The sequence below is a fragment of the Vulpes lagopus genome, chromosome 19 (assembly GCF_018345385.1).
Source record: "Vulpes lagopus strain Blue_001 chromosome 19, ASM1834538v1, whole genome shotgun sequence".
Classification (NCBI taxonomy): Eukaryota; Metazoa; Chordata; class Mammalia; order Carnivora; family Canidae; genus Vulpes; species Vulpes lagopus.
In genome coordinates, this window is record NC_054842.1 from 40213926 (window position 1) to 40240233 (window position 26308).

The 26308-nt window shown below is 38.0% G+C and overlaps 1 protein-coding gene across 1 annotated transcript; it reads left to right on the forward strand.

The window, feature by feature from the left end:
- The first annotated feature begins 948 nt into the window (after positions 1-948).
- Positions 949-24772, forward strand: DIPK2A (divergent protein kinase domain 2A). The gene is made up of 3 exons (XM_041734200.1): positions 949-1887; positions 16731-17034; positions 21927-24772. Exons 1-3 carry the CDS (start codon positions 1231-1233, stop codon positions 22256-22258), a joined length of 1293 nt encoding a protein of 430 aa, XP_041590134.1. The 5' UTR covers positions 949-1230; the 3' UTR covers positions 22259-24772.
- Positions 24773-26308: the final 1536 nt, after the last annotated feature.

Consider the following 26308-nt stretch of genomic DNA (forward strand, 5'->3'; position numbering starts at 1 on the left):
CGGCCCCCAACGAGTCCCCCGACAACTCACGCCTTTCCCACGTTCCCAGCGCAGGCCCGCCCCCGGCCAGGAGGCGCGCGGCCCCCGGGCTCTGCCAAGTCCCGCCGGGCGCGCCCCGCCCCCAGGCGCGCGCCCCGCCCCTCGCCCCGCCCCCAGGCGCGCGCCCCGCCCCTCGCCCCGCCCCCAGGCGCGCGCCGCACCCGCCCGAGGGCCGAGGCGCGCGTTGCCCCGCCCCCTCCGCCTCCCCCGGCGCGCGCAGTCCCGGGGCGGACGAGCGGCCCTCCGCCGATTCGCCTCTTTCTCCCCTTCCCCCTCACAGGGCGCTTTCCGTGACGGCCAGAGAGACGCCACCCCAGGCAGCCTCAGCGGTCATGAAAGACGAACTGCGAAGCCGAAGTCGCTTCAGCGCCCGACCTCGCCAGCTCCTCCCGCCTCCAGGAGCCCGAGCCCCGCCCCCGCCCCCGCGGAGCGGGCCCCGCAAGCCACCCCCGCGGGCTCGCGCTTACGCTTTCCGGGCGGCGCGCGACGCGCTGGCCCCGCCCCGGAGCCCCGCCCCCGGCCCCCGGCCCCCCCCCCCGCCCCGCTCCCTCCCTCTGGAGAGCCGGCGCGTACGAATCCGGGCGTGAGGCGTCAGGGACGCGCGGGCGCCTCCTCCTCCCCACCTTCCTACACTGTTGCTACTTTTCGGTGCGAGACATTCCAGCTCCTCTTCCCCTTGCGTGAGTCCCTCTTCCTCTCCCCTCGGAGACCCCGCTCGCCCCGCAGGCGGCCGCCGCCGCCGCCGCCGCTCCAGCGCCCCGAGCGAGCAGTACGCGTGCGCGCGCGCGCGGCCGTCGGGTCCCCGCGCTCCCCCCGCCCCCGCGCTCGCTCCCTCCCCCGCGCGCGCTCTTCCCCGCGCTCCCTCCCCCGCCCGGCCCGGCCCTCTATAACTTGGTCGGCGAGCGGGAGGCGCCGCCGGAGTCGGAGGGCGGGGAGCTCGGAGGAGGGAGCTCGAGAGTTGTGGAGACTCGTGGCGGGGGGAAGTGGCAGCCCGCTCGGGTCGGCTCCTGCCCGCTCCCCGCCTTTCCGCCTCGCACGCCCGCGCCGCCCGCCGCCCGCCGCCCCGGCCCGCGACCCCGCGCCGTCTCTCGCCCGGGGGCCCCTGCCGGTCGCTCCCCGGGTCTCGGCGCGGCGGGGGCGCCCGCGGGGTGCCCTCGCCCTCCGGGTGCGTGCGGACGGGCGGCGGGCGGGATGTGGCGCCTGGTGCCCCCGAAGCTGGGCCGCCTGTCCCGCTCGCTGAAGCTGGCGGCGCTGGGCAGCCTGTTGGTGCTGATGGTGCTGCACTCGCCGTCGCTGCTCGCCTCCTGGCAGCGCAACGAGCTGGCCGACCGGCGCTTCCTGCAGCTCAATAAGTGCCCGGCGTGCTTCGGCACGAGCTGGTGCCGCCGCTTCCTCAACGGGCAGGTGGTGTTCGAGGCGTGGGGCCGCCTGCGCCTGCTGGACTTCCTCAACGTGAAGAACGTCTACTTCGCGCAGTACGGCGAGCCCCGCGAGGGCGGCCGCCGCCGAGTGGTGCTCAAGCGCCTCGGCTCGCAGCGCGAGCTGGCGCAGCTCGACCAGAGCATCTGCAAGCGGGCCACCGGCCGCCCCCGCTGCGACCTGCTCCAGGCCATGCCCCGCACCGAGTTCGCGCGCCTCAACGGCGACGTGCGGCTGCTCACGCCCGAGGCGGTGGAGGGCTGGTCCGACCTGGTGCACTGCCCCTCGCAGCGGCTGCTCGACCGCCTGGTGCGCCGCTACGCCGAGACCAAGGACTCGGGCAGCTTCCTGCTGCGCAACCTCAAGGACTCGGAGCGCATGCAGCTGCTGCTGACCCTGGCCTTCAACCCCGAGCCGCTGGTGCTACAGGTAGGCGCGGGGCCCGGGAGGGGGGCGTCCTGCCGCGAGGGGCGGCGCGGGCCGGGGGGCGCGGGGCGGGGGGCTGCAGTCGGAGAAGCGGCCCCGCCGGCGCTCGTCGGTTGCCCGCCGTGGACCCGGCCGGCCCGGCTGCTGGAGAGTCCGCTCTTGGCACCTCGACTCGGGCGCGCCTCGCGCTTGACTGCGGATCCTTTAACGCCAGAGGGAGCAGCGCGACTCGTACGTTCCCAAAATGTCTCTCCCGTGAGTTCTCCTCGGGGGCTCCTCTCTCCGCCTTGCTGCTTTTATCCGCCGGGGTTTGCGCTTCCCCAGCGCAGTCTGTTCACGAGCCCTTGGAGCTGCCCTGGTTCTTCTGCGGTGTTTCTAGCCCCGAGAGCGCGCCTGCGCCCCCCCCCCCCCCCCCAGTAGAAGTGCTCTTGTTGCCTGGCCTGACTTCGGCCCCAGAGTCTTTGTTTTATCCTTTAGCTCATTTACCTGGCGGGTCGTTGGGGGACAAGCTGGGGAATGGAGGCTGCGGTCAGGTTAATCCTTGGGCGGTGCTTTGCGTGGGATTAGGAAGAGGAAGGAAAGAAAGTGAGGCATCGCCGGACTTGGGGCTGCGAGGATTTGAGGTCAACACGGACATTTGCATCCTGATTCTGTGACCCGCCTTATTCATCTAGTGATTGGGCTGCAGGAAGGAGATGAAGTGTTAGGCCGGGGTGAGGAACAGGGGAAGGAGATTCTTATCTCTGGTCTACTTGAGTTATTGGCTTTCTCGTGACTTTGTTTTGAAAACAAACACACCTTTTAGGGGAATAGGTTGGCATCCTTTTAACAGGTGACAGAGAAAAAAAAAAAAGACACCCCCCCCCCCCAGAAAAAAAAAGAAACTGTTGACCTTTGGAGTAGTTACCGAGTTTCCACACATTCCCACCCGCTTTCGTGCGGGGTTCTTGAATAGTGGTTACAGTTGTGGGTTTGTGATCCTTCCTGTAACTGCAGGAAAGTTACCTTGCCCCTTTTCCATACCAGTTTTGCTGTTTATCAAATATGAGGGGGGCATGACTTAAAATTAGTAATTACTAACTTTGATATACTTAATGCTCTTTGTGCGGCTGAGAATGTTACTATTGGGGGGGGGTTGTAACAGGATTCTTGGTGGGTTTTTTTTAAAAGTCAAGTGCAATAGGAATGTACAGTATTCATTTATAGTGCTTTCTTTTCTCAAGTTCTCTAATGCCCATCTTAGGTAAGGGAAACCAGCTTCATTTGATTAGTTCAGCCGAATAATTTCAACACAAAATAATTACTTTTCAAAACTTTAGTGTGGATCTTAGTAAATTTTAAGCTGTGATAGGATGTACATAATGGGTCACATTTCAAGTACAGATTGTATTGTTAAACACTTTAACAGTGAATGGGGTATAAAACTGGTTAAACTTCCCTTTAAGAAATTATTAAGTAGTTTCAATGCAACTAGTCACCCTATAAAGCTTAAGATCATATTTGTAGTACACATTTGCCTCAACTTTTTTTTTTTTTATTTAAACTATTATTTTCTCTTTGAGGAATAGACGTTTATATTAGGAAGATTGATCCCTGTAGAAAGCTTTAGCAGTGTATTTGCAGATAATCTGTCAAATTCTCTGGGACCCAGAAATTTAAAAGGACCTACCTGAGTAGTAGTACATACACATCTTCTGCACTTGTAATAGTGGGTGCCTACCGAAAGATTTTTATCAAGTAACTCTGAATATTGATGTATCCAACACAGACATCTGCATGTGTTGCAACAACAAATACTAGGACTGATATTTTAAGAACATTCTAGGTCCAGCTCTTTGTAAAGATAGCTTCGAGCTTGATTTGCACTAAGGAAAATCTGTTTTATTTGGGAAGCTTTTATATAAATTTTTGAAGTTTGAAGCTGTCTTGACATTTTCAGTTTACTTTCTGGTTGAGATAGTCAAGTGTGCTTGTATCTTGTTTTCTGACTAACTCTTCCCTCAATCTTTCTCTGTTTTCATCTTTGGTGATAAACAATTTTTTAAAAAAAATCAGTTATAGTCTTGTAATTTAAACTTGGTGACACAATTGCTCTAAATGAGTGGATAGATGGGTTATGGAATAAGAGTTTGGTTTTAGTATGTGAGGAAATACATGTTAACATTGCTCATTTTGACTTCTGTGTGTTGCATTTGAAATTTAAGCAGTCCAGTTCTATAACTGTTAAGTGCTCTGTGAAATATAAATTTGGGGTCTTTAATACCAGTAGTCCTATTGCTATGTTTAGTTTTTTTATATGATGAACAAGCAAGTTGAATAGGATTTATTTTCAAATAAATGTTCACAGAGATGCTACCTTCTTTATAGAACTACTTCATCTGGGGGAAACATTAGTGAGTTAAGAAGTATGAACAATGCACTTGAGGTTTGATGATGGAGTAAAACCACTAAAGTGAATCTTAAAATTGTGTGATCAGGTACAAAGATCATTATTAAGTCAAATCATGATGTTCGTTATTTCTGCTAACAAGACATACAAGTTTAGTATTTATATAGGTTTGTATAAAACTGTTAATTGCTGTTTATGGTAGTATGCGGTATTAACAATGATAGAAAACCTCACTCAAATTTGACTATTTATGTATTTTGGTTCATGTACCTTAAAAAATATTTTAAAGATCGAAGCTTGTATTTTACAGCTTAAAGAGGAACTCACATTTTTCTTTTTTCCAGGAGAGGGAGCTACTTATTGAATTTTTGGACACTTGGTGACAAATTAGATTTTTCTTATATTGTCCAAAAATTAACTACTTAGGGGGGGAAAAAAGTCTTTTGAACTGACTTCATCAAACTATTCTTAAAAGTTTCAATGTGGTAAATATGCTTCCAAAATAAATATTTAAAGATTTCCTTTGATAGGTACTAAAGAAAGAACTGAAAATGTAGGTAAATTTTGCTCACTTAAATTTGCCTCTTCGGATTTTAAGAAACAGTAACAAATTGCATTTTCTATTATGCCTTGAAAGAAGGCTTTGAAAGGTACTAAGTGTCTGTAAGACCTATTAACGCACATACCTCACCTACTTAAGGCTGTGCAGATTTGTAATATAGACTTAACCAGTATGAAAAGGTGTGAAAGTACAACTCTTCCCATCATTGGTTAGTTTTACTAGTTTACAGCAGCTTATCTAGTTCAAAGGAAAGTAGTTTGGCCATAGAATTATCATTTTCTAAAAAAATTTATAAACCTCAAACAAGATAATGCTAGAACTATTATCTTCTCCTCTGATACTTTCCTTCCTTCTTCATGGTTTTACTTCACCAAGAAGTTTGTTTTGATTATAAGTACCATAATCCTATGAAGCAAATGGAGAGAGGGACTTTGTGGATTTTATATTTTGTAATAGCATTCTTGGAATATTGGAAAATCAAGATGTTGAACTGTTGACAAGATGTCAAGATGTTTTCTGTTACTTTGTTGGTAAATTTTTCTACCAATATTTGCAGTTACTTATTCTTGAATTTATAGAAGTTGTGTGTTTGTTACAGAAAAATACTGTCTGGATTTCCTGAAGCCCAAACTATCTTACTTGATGACCTAGAGACCTAGTGACGATGATCTTACTTAAACAAAGCTGTCTGTTTAGGATGGAGGATTTAGGAATATGTTTCACTACATTTATAGGACTTTGTCTTAAATTCCTGAATCATGGTTTTAATAGAAGTTCCTTAATTTTTACCGTACGTAGCTGTCACTTATGCCATAGATTTTTATCTTTTATTTCAATTCTTATAAATGACATAGTACATGCAAAATGCATTGTATAGTGCTAAATGCCTATTAAGCACTCAGTAAGTGTTAGACATTGAATAAGGTAAAAGTAACTTTAACCATCTGCTTAATCAGCTGTTTTGAAGCTTGTTTGGAATATGGATCACCTTAAAATTAGTTACGATTCAGACTATGAACCGTACCTTTAGTTACATTGGTTTAGTTCATCCCTTATTACAGAATGAGTTTTTATAGAAAACCTTGAGTGAATGTTGTTGTTTTGTCCTTAAAAATACTTCCTAAAGAGGAAAATATTTTTAAGGTGCACTGCCTAAGATACAGGTTTTGAAGTAAACAAAAGATTATGGCCATTTAGCTGCCTTACTTTGGACAAGTTGGTAAACTTTATTATTGGTCTTACCTATAAAATGAAACTAATGAATTCCTTTCCTTTTTAGCCCCAGTATCCTGTGAATCTCAAACCCTTGATTTGAGAAATTACTGTTTTTCTACTTCTCTTCTGAGTTTGATTTTGACTAGTGGCTTTAAACTTCTAAAAGGGGATTGGGGGTTTGGTACTTGGTCCCTGCTAGAAGGTATGGGAGGGAGGCCAAAGTAGATAACCCTGTTTTCGAGCTTGTTTTCCTCCCAAATTTTTTACACACATGAAATCAGATTTTAAAACAAAACAAAACAAACAAACAAACAAACAAAAAAACAGAGTTTGCCTTTAAAGGAAAAAAAAAATATGGAGCTAAATGTAGCCAAGTGTCATGTGGGGTAATAGCATTATGAAAAGATGTTCCAGACTTTGTATCAGGAGTTTCTTTGCAAGCAACAGCTTAGGGAGCCACCTACCTTCCCACTGGATGCTACGGTGGTGGTAACTGCATTCCCATATTTAGTTTTCAGAGGTGGTTCTGCATAGGTAGAATCATAACCTTAAATCTGGAGGTTTAGTGTTTTTCTTTTTTTTTTTTTTTTGAATTAGAAGTGACATTGACACTTGAACACCCTTCATGAAAAAACAAAAATAATAAAATATTTCTGTGTACCTCACATCCAAGGAGACTTTTATTTTGGAAAGCCTAAAGAAACAGGCGTTCACCCTTAGGATAGCACCACTTCCAGATCAGTGGAGCAAAATTATTTTGCTCCACTGGCCTATTTTCTGGATTTATTCATCGCTTCTCACCATTATTAATTCTGAGGTCCTTTGTGTACTTTCATCTAATCTTCGAACTGTTTTCCTTCATATTTCCACCATATGGATAACTACATATTCCTCACACATGTTAGTCGGGAATAGAAAGCTTACTTTTTGGGTATCTACTTTCTAGACATGGGTAGTCAATTTCTTGGGATCATCAGACTGGTTTTTATTTTCTGTTTTTCTGGTTTATGATCTCTGGCCTAGTTCCTCTATTGCAGTCATCGCTGCTAACTTCACAGAACGGCTGATATTTATTTCTGTCTTCACTTTTCATTCATTATGCATATATTGAACTAATGTGACCTTAGAATATAGGCCCTGCATTTTCCCTACATATACAATGAACTTTAGTAAATAATTGTAAATTACTACTGTAAGATGTGGATAGTTATTCATCCTGGACATAGACCCTGAAAGTTTTTAAATTATGTAATCAAATCTTTTGTCCAATTTGTATCTCTTTACTAAAATAGATTTTTGATGGGGAGTTATCTGTGAAATACCTGGAAGCTCTTTGGACTTTGTAGCCCTGGATTTAGAATCGGAAGAACTGGACTTTATTTGTTCATTTGGTAAATAGCCCTTTAGAAGGCCTTGAGATTCAAAGGATCTGTCTAGGCAGCAAGTAGTGTACTATGTAGGAGATAGGTATATAAAAGAATAATTATAATAAGTATAGCATAATAAGTCCTATTAAAAGATACCTATATTCTGTCAAATGACTCCTTTAGGGAGGGACATCTGAGTGTACCTTTCTAGGTGTGGATACCAGGGAAGATTTCATAGGCATATTGAGTTTTGAAGGATAAATGAGATTTTGTCCATGAATGAGGTCAGGGGTGGGGGCGTGGGGGGGACAGGCAGAGTGGTGGCGGTAGTATTGAAATGGCATTCTATACTAACTCAAAGTTGTTGAATGGTTAATGTTTTAGAACCTTAGTTTTTTAATCAATAAAATAGGAATTATAATAGTTACTTATAAGAATATTGTTTTAAAGATTAAAGGAGATAGGGTTATTCAGATAATATATATGTAATATCTTTAATTGGAAAGGTTTTTTACAATATGTTACTACTTTGCAGATCAACTTACTTCATTCTTAGATACCTAGAGTTGAAAATTTCTTTAGTATATTATGTTGACATCTATCTTAGAAATATATGTTTTACTCTTCCTATGACAAACTTTGAAATGTTAACTTATTTACATATATATACATCATAATACCTATGTAGTTGCTGCTTCAGGCTATAGGTTTTTTGAATAGTAATTAAAAAGAGGGTTAGGGATTTGTCCCATACGAATTACTTTGAATAGAAAGAATATTGTAGGAAATAGGGTTTAGATAAAGATTCTGCAATACAAAGCAAATAATTCAATTTTTCTTTAAGTTATTATAGTTTAGTAATTCTAATTAGTACAGTAACAAGCGATAATTAAAAAAAAAGGTTAAGTTTGGTCTAATTTCTTAGACTCTGAGACAGAATCTTAAAAGATAGATTATCTGAAGTAGATATGATGCTTCAGGGTCTTCTCCATATTTTGCCTTTCTAGAGCACATTTGGATTTTTAACTGAAGTGAAAAGATCTGGCAAGAATTGTGTGGCATTGCTCAGTAGTTCCAGGAACTGATCTATATACCCTTAGGATACAGTGAAGATGGCAGGCCAGGGTACAATTCATGCAGCCGATGTGTTCTGGGATGCTATGTGCAGGCAACAAACAAAAAACAAAGGAAATTTCAGATTTTACGTACTATAAAAATAACAAAACAGACTCCTGTGATAGAGAATTGGATTGGGGATAGAATACTCTAGATTGGGTGGTCAGAAAGAGTCCCATTTCAGCTGAGTAGTGGATGATGAGAGATATAGCCAGTGATGCAAAGGTCTGAGGGCGGAGTGTTTTTGGACAAGAGATATGGCAAATCCAGAAGAGTAGGAAGCATGTATAATAAGGTCATAGAGGTAGACAAGGATCATACCTAATACAGCTGTGTAACCATACTTAATGAGTTTAGAGTTTTATTTTCAGGGTAATGTGAAACAATAGAGGTGTTTTTAGTAGGGCTTGGTTTGGCAGAATGGGTTGTAAAGGATAAGATAGAAATCTGAAAAACTTTTTTGCTAGATTATGGGAAAGTATAGTGCTTTGGATTAAGATGGTTGCGATGAAGGTTTTAAAAAGTGGTCAGAACCAAAATATTTTGGAAAAATAGCTGACGAGACTTGCTGATGAGAAAGGTAAGATGGAAAGGGAAAAATAAAGGATATCTCCTGAGGTTTGGGTCTGAGCAACTACTGGAATAATTCCTTCTTATGATGTGTAAGCCCAGAGAAGGAATGGCTTTGGGGTAGGGGAACCAAGAATTTTGTCTTGTAAATATTGAATTAAGGCAACGACAGGAAAACAAATCTTAAAACTAGGCACCAGGTTTACTAGAGGGAGATACTGTGCTACTAGCGGGTAGTTTGTTTTTTTTCTGGAAGGGCGAAATTAATTCAGTTTATGTTTTAAAGGAACCAGGGGAGTAAGTTAGTACTTACTGGGACGCCTGGGTGGCTCAGCAGTTGAGCATCTGCCTTCAGGTCTGGGCATGATCCCAGGATGGGGATCAAGTACCCGCATGGGGTTCCCTGCAGAGAGCCTACTTCTCCCTCTGCCTATGTCTCTACATCTCTCTGTGTCTCTCATGAATAAATAAAATCTTTTTTTTAAAAAAAGTTAGTACTTGGCAGATTTTAAAGAAATCAGGTCTTGACTAAAGAAAGCAAGGAAGGATTCTTGGGTTATTGGGTCCAAAAAAGCTTATTTTATCCTTTTTCTTTGAAGTTTTGTCTTATTAGAAGTAAATGTTTGAGTATAGTGTTTGTAGATAGGTATTTCAACTTAGAAATGTGGATCACACTTGCTGATTGTGACTGTAGGTAAAGCATCAGTTGAGACTAGTAAATTTATGCATATTTAAATGGCATTAATTAATTAAGTTGTCACTAATTGAATGGCATCTCTTTGGCCAGATGTTTATTTTTTTTGGTGGGGGGGGGGTGCATTTATTAAGCTATTTAGTTTTAAAGTTTATTAATTTCTATTAAACTTATGTAGATTTGTTGTTGATGCGTTTTGACATTAGTTTCCAATTTTAGAAACAGCTGTTGGATATGATATTCAGAGAAATAACATAACCTTGCTATTTTCAAGGCATTGCTTAATATTGTTGGAATTCTAGGTGGGTGGAAAGTGGCATTCAGGAAATGATTTAATGAAATAAATGGAACATATCCTGTAACTTGAAAAATCTTGAGATTATTAAGATTCTACAGTATTTACAATGGATTTTGGCCACTATTTAGCAGTAAAAATTAAGAAGCAACGGTCTTAGAGAAATTTTAGTAAAAATTAGGTAACCATTAAATCATTCCAGTAATTTTACTATATTCCCCCTCTAGACAGTTCACAAAACTGTGAACACATTAGTCTGTCACCAGTATGGTTGACTAATCTCTATGAACAGCTGTTATAACATGCGTTACTACAATGGGATTTTGTTCAGATTTGGGCTTTTAAAAATAATTTGAAACTTAAATTGAACCTTTAAGCATTTTCTATTCTTTTGATAACATTTGCTTTCTATAAGTGTTCTCAAGTTTAAATTTGTGTGTGTGCAGAAATGCTAGTTCTGTAGAAAACCTATAACTAGATTTTAGATTGTATGTTTTGATTATTAGTAGATTTTTTTTCAGGTCAGCCTCTTTTTACTAGGAATTTCCTCCTTTAAAAAATGTCTTATAATATATCTCTTTAGGCAAACTACAAAGTTATGTTCCTTTTAATGGAATGTTAGGAAGTAAATGGCATTTTTATAAAATATTCATATCTTAAAGAAAGTATGATTTTTTTTTTAAAGATTAGTTTAGAGAGAGCACTTGAAAGCGCACTCGGGAGGGCAGGAGTGAGTGTGGGGGAGGGAGACAGAAGGGGAGAGAGAGCTAAGCAGACTCCCAAGCTGGGCAGGAAGCTCAACAAGGGGCTGGCTCTCCCAACCCTGACATCCATCCCCTCCTGAGCTGAAACCAAGAGTTGGAAACAACCCACTGTGCCACCCAGGTGCCCCCGTCTTTTAAATTTAGTATGCAAACCCTACTTTTGGTCATGTAAGGAAGGAAAAAGAATAGATCACAAGTTCTAGAGTTGACCTTATTTTTAATCTATCAGTTTTACTCACATGCTGTATGTCTTTAAAGTGACTGTGTTCTGACAGAATAAAATGATCTTATTAATCTGGTAGGACAGTGTGGTTATTCATCAAAGGGTATTGTGGTATTGTAAAAACCTTGTTTTAAGAACAGCATTATATATCACAGGATATTTGTTAAATTCCAGTATGTACAATGTTTCTGAATGTTAAGGATTTTTTTTTTTTTTGGTTGCTTTGGGGTTTTTATTTTTCAAAGCACATCAACCATGTTGTGGAGTTTTGCATTTCATTCTCTAAGTCCCAACATGATCTGATCCCTACCTCCCCTTATCAACTGTTACCTCAAGCCATTTCCTCATCCATTTTTCTGAAGCTGCTTTGGCCTTTTTTTCAGTACTGAGAATACTGTTCCTGACTCTACTATGCCTAGGACATTCTTACTGCCCCCTCCCCAGTCTGTCTAATATTATACTCATCCTTTTGATCTTAGCCTAAGTAGCACTTTCTTAGGCTGCCCTTTATCACACAATCTGAAATAGGTCCCTATGTTTCTTTTTCACCATACTCTACTTTATAATTTGTAATAAATTCTGTAATTTATAATTTATGTGTATTTAGTAACCTTTCTCCCAACTCAAGTTAAAAAAGCTTCCTGAGAGTAGGGACTGTTTATTTACAACTGTTTACTTAGCATTTCATGATGGTGTCTAGAATTTTTTAATACAAAACTTGTATTCTCTTCATTCTACAGTGACACTCTCTCTTATTCTAGCTGCGTAAGCAGTCAGTGAAATGTGGGTTAACCTACAATCCCTTACCTGCAATTCCAGATTTAAAAACCTGTAAAAAATAGGGGTTGTCAAATTAAAAAATATAAAAACACATGAGATTTTTATGTACTTTATCCCACTTAGGATGTATAAGCTTACATTATATTCACAACATAATATGTCCCAGACTCTCCATAATATGAGTATGCAATATATGCACTATTAACTTTTCCAAAATTTGGTAACTTCTGAAACATGAAGATAGTGGATTGAGGGGTTGTACTAGCCTGACTTTACCTCTTTTATCTGTATGATTTTAGGCAAATCATTTAAACTGTGCTTGTAAGATTGAACTTGATTTACAACTCATGTACTTCCAACTCTAGAATTCTTAGATTTCACATCCCCGTTATGAATCACATAACCTAACATGATGGTTTTGATCAATAAATAGATGATAGATTACTTCAGCATTTAGAATTTATTTTGAGGTGCTTAACTATTATAAATGAAAATCAAATTACAATGCTTTTATGTGTATACATGGTATCAAGGTTTAATTTTTTTTTTTTGTATTTTTGGTGCTTGTGGATGCCCTATACATTTTTCATAGCAGTAAGCCTCCTTAAAGTTTGGTAGCTAATTTATAGTAGAGAGCATTGTAAATTAGAAACTGCTAGAGGATAGTGGCGAGGCTTTTCGAATTTGGTGGTTCTTGACTATATTTGGAAGCTGTTCATTGTTTGTAGATGACTTTTAGTATGTAATATGAAAATAAGCATAACCTGATGAATACCTGGACTTCTTATTTAAATAGGAAGTATAATATGTTTTGGTAAGCAATTCTTTATTTGGTAGTATAATTCTTTATAAGGTAGTATAAATCTGCAAAGTACACTTCATACTCTTTTTCCTTTGGCTCTTGGATTGCCTTGATGAATATATATGGTGGTACAAATATTCCAGTTTTACAGAGGAAGAGACTAAAACTCTAAGAAGTTTTGGCTTTGCCACAGTCACATTTATGAGATGCATAGTTAAGGTGGACCTTCAAGCTCCCCTTGTGATTTCAAGTTCATTATTTACCTGTATATTCTGTTGTCTTTTAAATATCAAATTTTATAAAATGTTATATACCATAAAGAATATAAAATACCTAAATTTCCTAATCGTTATTTTAATATCAAGTATATGCATTTTGTCACCTTGATTTCATTTTCTTTTAAAATGGAAAATGACCTTAGTGGTTTTGTTTACTTATTTCTGAAACTTTGGCTTTAAGCTACTGTCACTGCTTGTAATACTGTTATTAGTATTGAGTTTTATGGTATCCAAGAGGTAGCTTGCAGTTTTCTGTTACCAAAAAAAGAGAGAGAGATAAAGGGACATACTGATTTATCTTAGATTTCATAACAAGAGACATTTAATGGATCATAAGATCTTACCAGTTGACAGTGTTAATCTTAAGTTTCCATTTTTAATTTTTACATTGGTAGTTATAATCATAGAAGTTGTCTTTGGGTGCTCACCAATTTAATTAAAAAAATACAGTGATGGAAGGAAATACATAGTTTTATAACTATTTTATACCTCTGTACAATTTTAAACTAATAATTTACTTTTAAAAACTTTACATATTACACCTCGATGTACATTCAACCTGATTTAAAGCCCTGGACAGATAATTCAAGAGCCTCCAGTCCAGTTAGAATTTAAACCATTCCAAGTTTAAAGACTCCTTCCTTCAAATGAAAAGTATTTTACATATTTTCTCAGTTGTAAATAACTCCTTAAAATACACACATTTTATGTCTGATTACTTAAGACCACGTGCCTGTTGTAGGCAATTTGAAAATCTGATTTTAAGATTTGTTTAAAAATAAAAACTGTGGATCTCAGCAATAAATTTCTCATTCCAGCTACACTGGATTTTTTTTTTGCCCTTTGAGAGTTTGATAATCAAAAAGTAAGAAGTTAGGTTTCTCATTGCTCGATATATTTAACAAATCCATGTTGTTACATCTTAAAATTTTAACTCTCAAACTCTGCTTGATCATGATAATTTGGTTCTAAGCCAGAATTGTTTTAAATAAAAATTATGTTTTGGCTTCCTTTGAGCATTTTCTTTGTACTACAGTGTATTCAATACAATTCCTTAATCATTAATGAAATCTGACTATTTTGATTATACAATAAAAATGCTTGTCATCTGAGCTAGTAATGTGGATTCATTTATTAAAGTTCTTCCAAAAGATTAGGTAACAAGCTATATGAGAGAATTGTAGTGCTCTTAAAATGAGGCATAACAGGATTTCAGTTAATATTGTCAGAAATCACTGTATGAATACAAAATTGCTCAATGTGACATTTGTTCATATATTTTATCTTCTCCTATTAGGGACTTGGGTAATGAAGTGTATATTTGACTGTCATTTGCCAGTTGGAAAGGCTCCAAAAACAAGGAGGCATTTGTACATGTGCAGATGTTGGCAGGGTTCCCTTTTCTCCTGTTGTCAAAGACCATTTTATTTTCACAAAGATATGTTTGTATCTGTTTTACAGTATGGCATGTGAATAATATACCAATAATGTATGGAGGAATTTTGTTTTACTTTTTTGTGGGACAAAAAACAATTTCATATATTACCAATTTTTAGTCTTCCCTCCCCCCCCTTTTTTTTAACGTCAGGGACTTTGTACATGAATACTAATGGGAAAGAGTTAAATCTTTTGCAATTTGTGTAGATTTTCAAGGTCAAGGAAGCATTTTAAAATTGAGAGTAAAAGTTGAAAATAACCTGGTTAGCAGACAGTTTTTTGCAGTTTACATTGGACATGAGCAATCTCACTTTTCCCCAGTACCCAAGGAAGTAAAAAAAAAAAAAAAAAAATTCTCATGTATAAGATGAGAAATGTGTTTCCCTCTTCCTTCTTGCTAAAGAATCGGATGTTGCCTTTGAATTAAGATGGACTCAATTCACTTACTATATTTAAAGATTCATACTATCATATCTAAATTTTTAATTTACATAATTAGTGTTTTATCACAAAACTGCAGATATTAAAATTTAAAAGAAAGTTGCATATACAGGGATGCCTGGGTGGCTCAGTGGTTGAGCGTCTGCCTTTGGCTCAGGGTTTGGTCCTGGAGTTCTGGAATCAAGTCCTTCACCGGGCTCCCTGCAGGGAGCCTGCTTCTTCCTCTCCCTGTGTCTCTGCCTATCTCTCTCTCTCTGTCTGTGTCTCTTATGAATAAATACATAAAATCTTTAGAAAGTTACACATCTAAAGAAACAAGTATAGTTACTATGCCTTAATAGTCATATTAAGGAAAGGAAGCAGAAATGAAAATAGGTAATTATGGATCAAGTTTAGTTCTAAGAACGTTTTGTTTTACAATTGATAAAAATATTAAGGATATTACTGACTTTTTTTCAATTTTATGAAAGTTCAAGGTAAAGTTAATATTACTTATTTTCATAAGAAGAGCCTCATCGCTAGCTCTTTAAATGTATGTAGATTGTTCAATTTTTAGCAATTGAAGTAATCTATATTTATATTCTGCAGTGTCTTGCTTTGTTTCTGCTACAGTGTTTGTGTAAATATCATCTTGTAATTTTTTTTCCCCCCAAACTTAAGGAAAGGTGCTAGGCTTCTTCTATACTTCATGTAGTCATGTTATTTTCCAAGAAGTTTAAAACATTACTTCCCATCCTTTTGCACCACAGTGCTTATTTTGTAGGTGGTCATTTTAGCACTGGAAAGATCTTAGATAAAGTCTTACTTTTAAGTTTAAAGTGACTTGTTCATCAACACAAAAGACTTTTGTTTTAGGATATTAATTTTCCCAGTGTTTATAAAATCCATTAGGAAACCTTGCTAAGATTAAGCGAATAAATAATTTTGAAATTGAACTAAAGGTGAACAGATAATATAGTGGCAGTAGAAAGGGAAACGAGACTGACTTGGGACCAAAGGTACGTAGAGTGCAGGTTGCATCAATAGGATATCAGATTGCTCTTAACCAACCTTTGGGTGTACATTAAGAAACACTTCTTTGGGGATCCCTGGGTGGCGCAGCGGTTTGGCGCCTGCCTTTGGCCCAGGGCGCGATCCTGGAGACCCGGGATCGAATCCCACGTCAGGCTCCCGGTGCATGGAGCCTGCTTCTCCCTCCGCCTGTGTCTCTGCCTCTCTCTCTCTCTCTGTGACTATCATAAATAAATAAAAAAAAATTTAAAAAAAAAAAAAAAAAAAAAAAAGAAACACTTCTTTGAATCTCTCTGTAAATTGTACCCCTGCCTGCTTGTGGGCTAGGTAAGGTCTCTATTAAATGCTCTCTTAGGACCTGTACTACTCTTCGTAACTAACACTGCTTATACTCAAAATTATTTGCTTAGTATCTGTCTTCTCTTCGAAAATCTGTATTTTAGAGACCCTCTGTTCTGTTCACTCTTAATTGCCAGCACAGCACAGTGCCTGGTGCCTGGTATATACTTGCTGACTAATAGGCCTGCAGTGGTGTTCATTCAAAAGTAAGGATGGTTGACTGTACTTAAATAAGTCAAAAAGATATAAGAAAATGTAAATATTTCTAGATTTGGTAATAAGGAAGGTGCCTTATATGTTGATCAGTTTGGTTCTGCAATTTTGATAAGCAAGACTTATTTATTCTGTTTTAGCTTTATAATGTAAAGTTACCTATTTAAGTTTTTTCAGGTCCCTAATAATGGTAGAATTAGAAAAGAAATCAAGTTTATCTCTTTTCAGCTCCTGAATATAACAGAACATCCAAGCATATACCTAGTAACAATGTCTGCTGAGAGGATCTGGGGTATACCTCAAATATTTTCATCTGAATCTCTTATAATATTAAGGTAATTCTTTTGTAGAGTTTTCCATCTGATGAAGGTTGGCCATTTGCAAAATATCTTGGAGCTTGTGGAAGAATGGTGGCTGTAAATTATGTTGGAGAAGAACTGTGGAGTTACTTTAATGCACCATGGGAGAAACGAGTTGACCTCGCTTGGCAATTAATGGAAATAGCAGAGCAACTTACAAACAATGACTTTGAATTTGCACTCTACCTCCTGGATGTCAGCTTTGACAATTTTGCAGTTGGTCCTAGAGATGGGAAGGTAATCATTGTGGATGCTGAAAATGTTTTGGTTGCTGACAAAAGGTTAATTAGACAAAGTAAGTACATAACTTATATTTGCTTCTTGTATACATTTTTTATGTCAAAGTTTATATGAAACAAACTTTTAATTTCCTTCTTAGTTGGAAGCCTTGCCTCATTGTTTTAGTTGACCAGTATCAGTAAATGCATACCAGTTTATTATATTTGTACTCCTAATCACAGTTTCTCCATATTTCGTAAAATATCCTTTGGATATAAACAGACACAGATATACTTTGTGTCTGTGTGTGTGTATGTGCACATCTTTTTCTTACAATCTAATCTACATTCTGTAGTTTAGGAGTATAATGAAGAATTAGGTTTTTATTTAGTTACAGACTACCAGAGAAACTGTTCTGCTCTCATGGAGGTCTTATTTTTCTGTGGAGTCACTACAGTGATGTTCTGTGCATTGTTTTCTGGGGTTCCTGTGGTGATTTTTTTTTTCTTTTAACCATTTATATAATTTCTAGCGCTGCAGACCCCTAACTTTGGTTTGATATTGCATCTTTCCCAAACTTGGCTCTCCATTGGTTTGTGAGCTTGTATGGTAGGTATAGGTGGGCAGACTCTCTGTAGTTTTTTTAAAATTAAATGGCACAGGAATTTTAAAGTGCCAGGGACAAAGCCTGTAACTCTATAATTAATCTACTTAATAAAAGAAACTGAAAGGTAGTCGTTTTATGGTGAGGGTCTTATATTTTTAATCTTCTCCCCTGTCATATGAGGATCTTTTGATGAACCCAGTCCAAAAATGTGTGGCACCTGGGGAATGTAGTGAAAGCAACAACAGCATTTTATTATGTTGACGCTTAGATTTGGCATGATCTTATCTTTATCCTGTTAAATACTTGATTTTTCCCAGTATCTTGTTCTGATTCCATATTCACGAAACTATTATTTCTTGACTTGCCACATAGATCCTCCCACAGGAAGTAAACACCCTGCTGGAGTGTTTTATTCTCCACTTCTTCCTACATTTGTGAATGTTGCAGTAACTTATACCATTCTTTTCTTTTCTTTTCTTTTTTAATAAATATTTTTATTTATTTATTCATAGAGATAGAGAGAGAGGAGAGAGAGAGAGAAAGAGAGAGAGAGGGGGGGCGGGCAGAGACACAGGCAGAGAGAGAAGCAGGCTTCATGCAGGGAACCCGATGTGGGACTCGATCCCGGGTCTCCAGGATCACACCCCGGGCTGTAGGCGGCGCTAAACCACTGTGCTACCGGGGCTGCCCTATACCATTTTTTTCTTTTTGAAAATGTACAGTTCAGTGGTTTTTAGTGTACTTACAAAGTTGTGCAACTTGCCTAAACTTTTAAAATTTTCAAAACTTTACAAATTTACAAACACTGAAATATGTTTGTAAAAATAATTTCTTGGGATACCTAGGTGGCTCAGCACTTAAGTGTCTGCCTTTGGCCCAGGGTGTGATCCCCGAATCTGGGATTGAGTCCCACATTGGGCTCCTTGCATGGAGTCTGCTTCTCCCTCAGCCTATGTCTCTGCCTCTCTTTCTCTCTCTCTCTTCTCTTTCACTGTGTCTCTCCTGACTACATTAAAAAAAAAAATCTTTGAAAAAAATAATTTCTTGTAACTTTTTTTTTTATGCAGACATTCTTGGAATAATATGCCACAATTTTATACCAACTAATTCCTAATCTTGGATGAACACAGCCACACCAGTATATTCATACAGTGAACATTGCCCCAGTGCTACTTTAACTCTCACCAATTCTTTCCAAGTGTCTCATGGTAGGGTTAACTTCCCATTGTTCTTTAAGTAAAAATCAAGCTCCTGTTTACATTCTATCAACACCACAAAAACAAGTAATCTTATCAAAAAATGAGCAGAGAATTCAATTAAACATTTTTCCAAAGAAGACATACAGCTTACCAACAGACACATGAAAAGATGTTCAGCATCACTAATCATCAGGGAAATGCAGATCAAAACCACAGTGAGATAATACCTCACACTAGTCAGAAGGGTTAGTATCAAAAAGACAATTAACAACTGTTGGCAATGATGTGGAGAAAAGGGAACCATCATGCATTGCTGATGTGAATATAAATTGGTGCAACCACTGTGGAAAATAGATAGTATGGAGGTTCCTCAAAAAATTAAATAGAAATTCCATATGACCCAGTAATTCCACTACTGTGTATTTATCCAAAGAAAACAAAAACACTAATTTGAGAAGATAAATGCACCCCTGTGTTTGCTATACCATTATTTACAATAGCCAAGATACGGAAGGAACTCAAGGTGAATGGATAAAGAGGTAGTGGTGGGTATATGTGTGTGTATACACACATGATACACAGACATATATACATATGATATACATGCACATACTTACACAAAATGAAAGTTTAGCCGTAAAAAAGGATGAGATCTTGCCATTTGCAATGACATGGATTGACTTAGAAGGTATTACACTAAGTGAAATAAGTCACAAAGAGAAAGGCAAATACTATGATTTCACTTATGTGGAATATAAAAAAAGGAAAAAACAAACAAAAAACCCAGACACTTAAATACAGAGAACAAATTGATGGTTGTCAGAGGGGAGATGGGCAAAATAGATAAAGGGGATAAAGGTATACAAATTTAAAGTTACAAAGTAAGTCAAAAGAAGAAAAGTGCAGCATGGGAAATATAGTCAATTATGTAGTAACATGTGGTGACAGTTGACAGCATCATGGTGAGCGTTGAATAATGTATAGAATTGGCAAATCAATATGTTGTACACCTGAAACTAACATAATATTGTATCTTAATTACACTTCAATTACAAAATGCTTAGGGTGAACGAATTTTTTATGTTTTGTAACATTTGAATGTGAATGTTTCAAACAAAAGTAGACTAATACTCTCTAATATTCAAAAGAAACGTTAAAGAGAAAGAAAGGGAAAAAAAATTTTTTTTTAAGATTTTATTTATTTATTCATGAGAGACACAGAGAGAGAGAGAGGCAGAGACACAGGCAGAGGGAGAAACAGGCTCCATGCAGGGAGCCTATGTGGGATTCGATCATGGAACTCCAGGATCACGCCCTGGGCCGAAGACGGGCACTAAACCGCTGAGCCACCCAGGGATCCCCAGGAAAAATATTCTTAATCAGGGCCCAATCTGCTTCAGTTTTAATATTCCACTGTCTACTGCCCTTGATGCTTTAGCTACAGTGGCCTTTTGGTTTCTTGAATGAACCTTTTTGCTTCTGGGCTTTTCTATATACTGTTTCCTCTGCCTAAAATGCCTCATCTCACGATGTGAATGGAGCTATTGGATATTATGCTAAGCAAAATAAATCAATCAGAGAAGACAATTATCGTATGATCTCACTCACATGTGGAATTTGAGAAATAAAACAGACGATCATAGAGAAAGAGTTTTGAAAAAATAAAACAAGGCGAAATCAGAGAGGGAGACAAACTATAAGAGACTCTTAATCATAGGAAACAAACTGAAATTCCTTGGAAGGGAGGAGGTGGGGGATGGGTTACTGGGTGATGGGATTAAGGAGGGCACATGATGAAATGAGCACTGGGTATTCTTTAAGACTGATGAATCACTGACCTCTACCTCTGAAACCAATATTACATTATATGTTAATTAATTGAATTTAAATAAAATAAAAACAAATTTTTTAAAAATGCTTCCTCTCTCTTCTGTATACAGCTAACTACTTCTCCTTTGAACCTTAGCTTAAATGTTACATTTGACCAGTATATCTAATGTTAGAGGGTTGTTTCTTTCATAAACCTTTCTACTCTAAAAAGGTTTGTTTCCTTTGTAGCATTTCCCATTATTTGTTTATCTATTTATTTAATGTCTGTTTCACATAGTTGATTGTAAGCTGGTGAGGGCAGAAATCATCTATTTATTTTCTTTACCAGTATACACCCTTGCCTGCTATAGAGTAGGCATTCAAATAGTTACTTGCTGAATGAATGAGTGTTTTTCACTTATCTCTCCTCTGCCAACCCCTTAAGTTCCAAGGGTCTGCCCTGTCTTTGTTTTTTTCCTTTGCTTTGAACATGCTTTCCAATATAATACAGCTCTTCTCTTGGCTCCATTAAGCACTTGTATGTTGATGTGTTCTAAATATGTGTACTGTACCTCTGACTTCAAAGTCCTCTAAGTTTTTTTTTTTTTAAGTCCTCTAAGTTTCAAGTCTATTTCTAGTTGCATATGTGATATACCCACCTGAATACCTCATAGCTACTTTATATTTACTCTCTATTTATATATAAAATGTTAATACTAGTATGTAAATAGTATCTACCTTGCCATCCAATTAGAACCTTAAACTTTACTCAAAACTAAACTCCTGTGTTTCTACAATTTGGCTTTTTTCCCTGGACTGCAGGTTGTTATAATCATCTCTTCATAGCCTCATCTGTACCAACTCCCCAGGTAGCTGTCTCACAGGTTAGCCTCCATGGACTTATTACTATCTCCTGAATCAGCTGAACAAACCCTTAAGTGTATGCCTTTGCACAAACTATACTGGGCCCAAAATACTGTTTTCCCTCACTTATTTTCACATTTGCTTATTAAAGACCTAAATCACATGTTTTCTACACAGCTTTCTTCAGTGCCAGGCAGTACTGCTTCTCTGTACTCTTGAAGCATTAGGTCCTGCTTCTCTGTGTGGCACTTTCTCTATGTGATAGAAAGTTTCCATCTAGACTGAACCCTTCAATAGTTAGAGACCTCTTCTGATTTTTGCTCTGGCATTGATGAATTCCCATGTTTATATATAAATCAATAAATTTCAGTATTTAAAATTATAATACAATTTTAGGAACAAATACTCTGTTAATTAGTAAAATATTTTGGGAAGGAATGGAAACTCTTAAAATGTATTTTTCTCTTTCTGCTTTTCCCCCTTTTACAGATAAACCTGAAAACTGGGATGTGTGGTACGAAAGCAAATTTGATGACTGTGATAAGGAGGCTTGCTTATCATTTTCAAAAGAAATTCTTTGTGCTCGTGCAACTGTGGACCACAATTACTACGCTGTTTGTCAGAACCTCTTATCCAGACATGCCACCTGGCGTGGCACTTCTGGAGGACTTCTTCATGATCCACCAAGTGAAATTGCCAAAGATGGCCGTCTAGAGGCCTTGCTGGACGAGTGTGCCAACCCAAAGAAGCGCTATGGCAGATTCCAGGCTGCAAAAGAACTGCGTGAATACCTAGCACAATTGAGTAACAATGTGAGGTAGTCTATGGTGAACTTTTCTTTTCTCCATTTAAATAGCACTGGCTAAAACTAAACCACCAAAAACTATCTGGAAAAATGAAATTTGGAAGTAATACATTCAGAGAATGATAAACTTGCACTGATATCTTATGTTAACATCAAAATAAGACATTACTTCAAAAATCACATGATGCTTCTGCAAATAAGTTTGTTCTTACACTTTGGAGACTTGAGCTATCATTGACTGCTTTGCTCCCTTGAATGCCTGAGTGGATTATTAAATATTGTGAAGCTATTGGAAATGAGTCTGATAGTTACATTGGCTTGTGTATCAAAGGGTACTTGGTATTTGACTTAGTTTGCATTACTATCATGATTTTGTGAATCTCTTGCATTTACTTTGAATGTCAAGTTAGATTGGCCTGTTTTATAGGCCACTTTTTCCTTCTGATGTGTAGGTATTTTCCCCCCATTTTTATGTTTTTTATTAAATTTCACACATTCAGGTTATTCTAGGTGTTTATTTAAATTTGAACTAGCTTTTGTTCAGTGCTATGCGGTACACATTTCCTGGTAGGGCAAGATTCCCAGGTTTACTGTATTTTCAGAGAGCTGAATATTTTATTATGTAAATACTTTTCTCCCCACTTTCTGTGGTTTCACCATTGCATGAAATCATTCAAGGTTATTTAACAGTTACATCCCTCTATGCCTATAAGTGTACACTAAACACGAAGTTTGGCATATGTTACAAAATGTCATCTTGTCCTTTAAAAGGCTTTAAGAAGAGTATACTAGCAATCTACACCTTTATGTTAATTTTGATTGAGAAAAAAACAACAGTATTTTTTAAATGCTAACTAGTCCAGTATAGTCCAATGCATATGCCAAAGAAATGTTAGATCTAGTGTCACGGTTAGACTTTAAAATTGATCACCTACGTATTCTTACTGTCACACTTCCAATACTATAACTTTGTCATTATTACATTCACATCTTCCTGGTTATTTTATGTTGCAAAGGTAAGCTACTGCTTCCAAGCATATGTGACTTCAAGATATCCTACTTTATATTCATTGGTAGTAACAGAAATTAACACGGTATAGTCATCATTTGAGTTTATTTGGGCATCATAACTTTTTATTTATTGATGGACTAGTAATTTTTATTCAAAAGCATAGTTTAGCCAGTCTGCCCAGCTTGGTCTTCATTGCCCCATTGTTAAACATCAAAACATCAAATTTAAGTACTTGGATAAAAATTAACAACTATGTGAAATTTGTGGGCTATTTTAAAAAGTTACAGTATATAAATTGACTATCACTAACATAGGTGATAACTTTTTTTTTAGTTACTGCTTTAACTTATGGCAAAATTTGGTATAGTACGCAGTATCTAGTTCTAAACTGACTTTATTCTAAATCAGAAAGTGATTAAAATATGCACAACCAAAGCCAAGTTTTTCTTTTCTGTTTCATTCATTCAGCAACTATTTATTGAGCATCAACTCTGTGCCAGGCACATTACTAGCTGCTACACACTGTCTGAACATGACATATGGTTAAGTAACTTTACAATGATTATCAAATACTTTAATGTAGGTATTTAAGTTGAGATAGCATTGAGTTAGTGTGGTACATTCATGTTATTTTACTGTTGTGATAGAAATTCTACTTACTTGTACCATCTATAACTGGGTTGCTACAAAAAGCATGATGAAATGAATACTGTTAACCCCAGTTTAAAAACTGGGAGGAGAAGAGTAAGGTCTCTCCATTATAAAATAGGTTGCATTATGTTAATTTTTATACATCCATATATTACAGCCCTCAAAGAAACACTTAAGTCCTAGAAATTTTACTAAAGCTGACTTTTTACAACTTCAGAAACTTTTGAGGGGAGCAGGTAAAATCATTTGTCATTCACCATTACTCAGAACTTCAAATAAAATACACATTTTCAAAACAGAGCACCTTTTATATTTGATAAGTGTTCATTACAAACTTTAGAATGCCAGTCACAGAGGGTTGTCTTTATGCGGCTTAGCAAACCTTTATCTTACTTTGGAAAAGTGATTGTGATTGCAGAAAAGGAAGTGAGAAAATACTGCCAGCAGTGATTGCTACTGGAGGTAGTTCTTAAAACTACCACTTCCCCCATGAGATTATGTGGAATTTCTTTTATCCTTGGAAAAAGTTGAGAAGATAGTAAAAGAATTAGGAATTTTAAATTACAGGGAAAAATATGTACGTGAAAAGCAATAAATATTTTGTTCACTTTGCTATCAAGATGTTCACTATCAGATATTTATTATACAGCAGCAATTTATATTTTTAATCATTGCCCATTAATAGACACAGTAAAATATTTTTGAATCAGACATTTGGGGTTTGTATGTGCATTAAAATTGTCTTTTGTACTGTAAGTTACTGTTTAATTTGAATATTTTATCAGAAATGTCTCCCTGTGCCTTTATAATATAAAGTTGTTTCTACAACTTTTAATGATCTTAATAAAGAATACTTTAAGAATCACACTTTTCAGACTATCTCTTAACTTCAAATATCCAAATGTTTTTGAATGGAAAGTGAAGTTGTGTAGATAAGTTGTTTTTTTCCTTTTGCATGTATTATGATACCATTTTCAGAAACTATCCAGTTGGTAGTGTGCTGGACTTAAAGTTTGTGTGTTTTCTTCTGTTTTTCTGTAGTAAACTCTTTTCTGTAATAGATAACTTTTACTGCTGAAATAGGAGTTATAAAATAAAACATGGGATTTTTCAAATGTATACAAGAGAATAATGTAAGGAACAATAGTTAACTATGGTTATACTAACTTCAAAAGTTAGCAAACATGTGGCCAAACTTCTTTCATCTATATCCCAACTTACTTGACCCCAGGTTATTTTGAGCAAATCTGAAATGTTATTTGATTCAGAGATATACATTTCTCTTCCAACAAAATCACATTATCATTTTACATCTAAAAATTAACAGTAATACCTCAGTATCACCAAAGCAGGAAAGCTCTCAAATACCACTATCTTTTCTCAAAAACTGAAGATCCAGCTGGCTATATACAGGGATTTAATTTGATGATAAATAAGGATAATAACTAAAATGGACCAAAACATTGTAAATATGTAAATTATGCATTCAAAATACTAACAGCAAACAAAGACAAACCAATCCATTCATCTTTGGAAGGATATTAAGGAGTTAGTGTGCAAACTAACTGGTAACTTGGAGACAAAGAAGCATTCATCCTGCCTTACCCCAGGGTAATCAAATAATTGAGCAGAAGAATTCATAAAATATATAGAATTATTACAGTTAAATGCAGAAGGAGTGTTAGAATATCACCATTTCATAATTCCTAATAAAAGGAGAGCTAGACAATGGTCATCAGTTGCTACTGAAGCCATTAATTGAAAAGCTAATGAGGAACTTTGTATGGATAGATGAAGATGACAAGACCTGAACCCCCTGGTCAATCTTAATGATATGCCTTATATTGTGACTCAAAGAAAAGTATCCAGCACCACAAGAAAAGGAGAAAAAAGAAATCGGCAAGAAAAGGAAAAAAAAAAAATCGGATCAAGCCCGTAGATCTATTAATGGGAGATACACAACACAAGGAAAAGTGTTAAAAGATAGCATGGGCCTACAGTCAACAAAATCTAGAACATGGGTAATTCTGCAGGATAAGTGACTTGGTTTTGTTTAACAAATTTCACATTAAAAGAATCTTAACATACAGAATAAATGGAAATATCACCTTTGTATCCTGATTTGAACAAATCAACTTTAAAACTGGAAACAGATTCGAACAACTAAACAATAAGATCTTAGATAACTTCATCCACTTTAGTGTGTACTTTGTTTTAATATGTGGAAAAAACCATAAAAGTACCTATTCTATACTGGGTTATATACTTTATTCTATACAAAGTTAACTACATGTCTAAATTTTGAGTAAGAGTATTTTAGGTTTTTTTTTTTCTAAAAATTTTATTTATTCATGAGAGACATAGAGAGGCAGAGACATAGAGGGAGAAGCAGAGTCCTTGCAG

What these genes read in the sequence shown, in the direction of transcription:
- DIPK2A (XM_041734200.1), top strand. Translation starts at nt 1,231, where the DNA reads ATGTGGCGCCTGGTGCCCCCGAAGCTGGGCCGCCTGTCCCGCTCGCTG. An exon ending in CCGAGCCGCTGGTGCTACAG is followed by an intron (nt 1,888 to 16,730) that starts GTAGGCGCGGGG and finishes ATTCTTTTGTAG; the next exon opens with AGTTTTCCATCTGATGAAGG. An exon ending in CAAAAGGTTAATTAGACAAA is followed by an intron (nt 17,035 to 21,926) that starts GTAAGTACATAA and finishes CCCCTTTTACAG; the next exon opens with ATAAACCTGAAAACTGGGAT.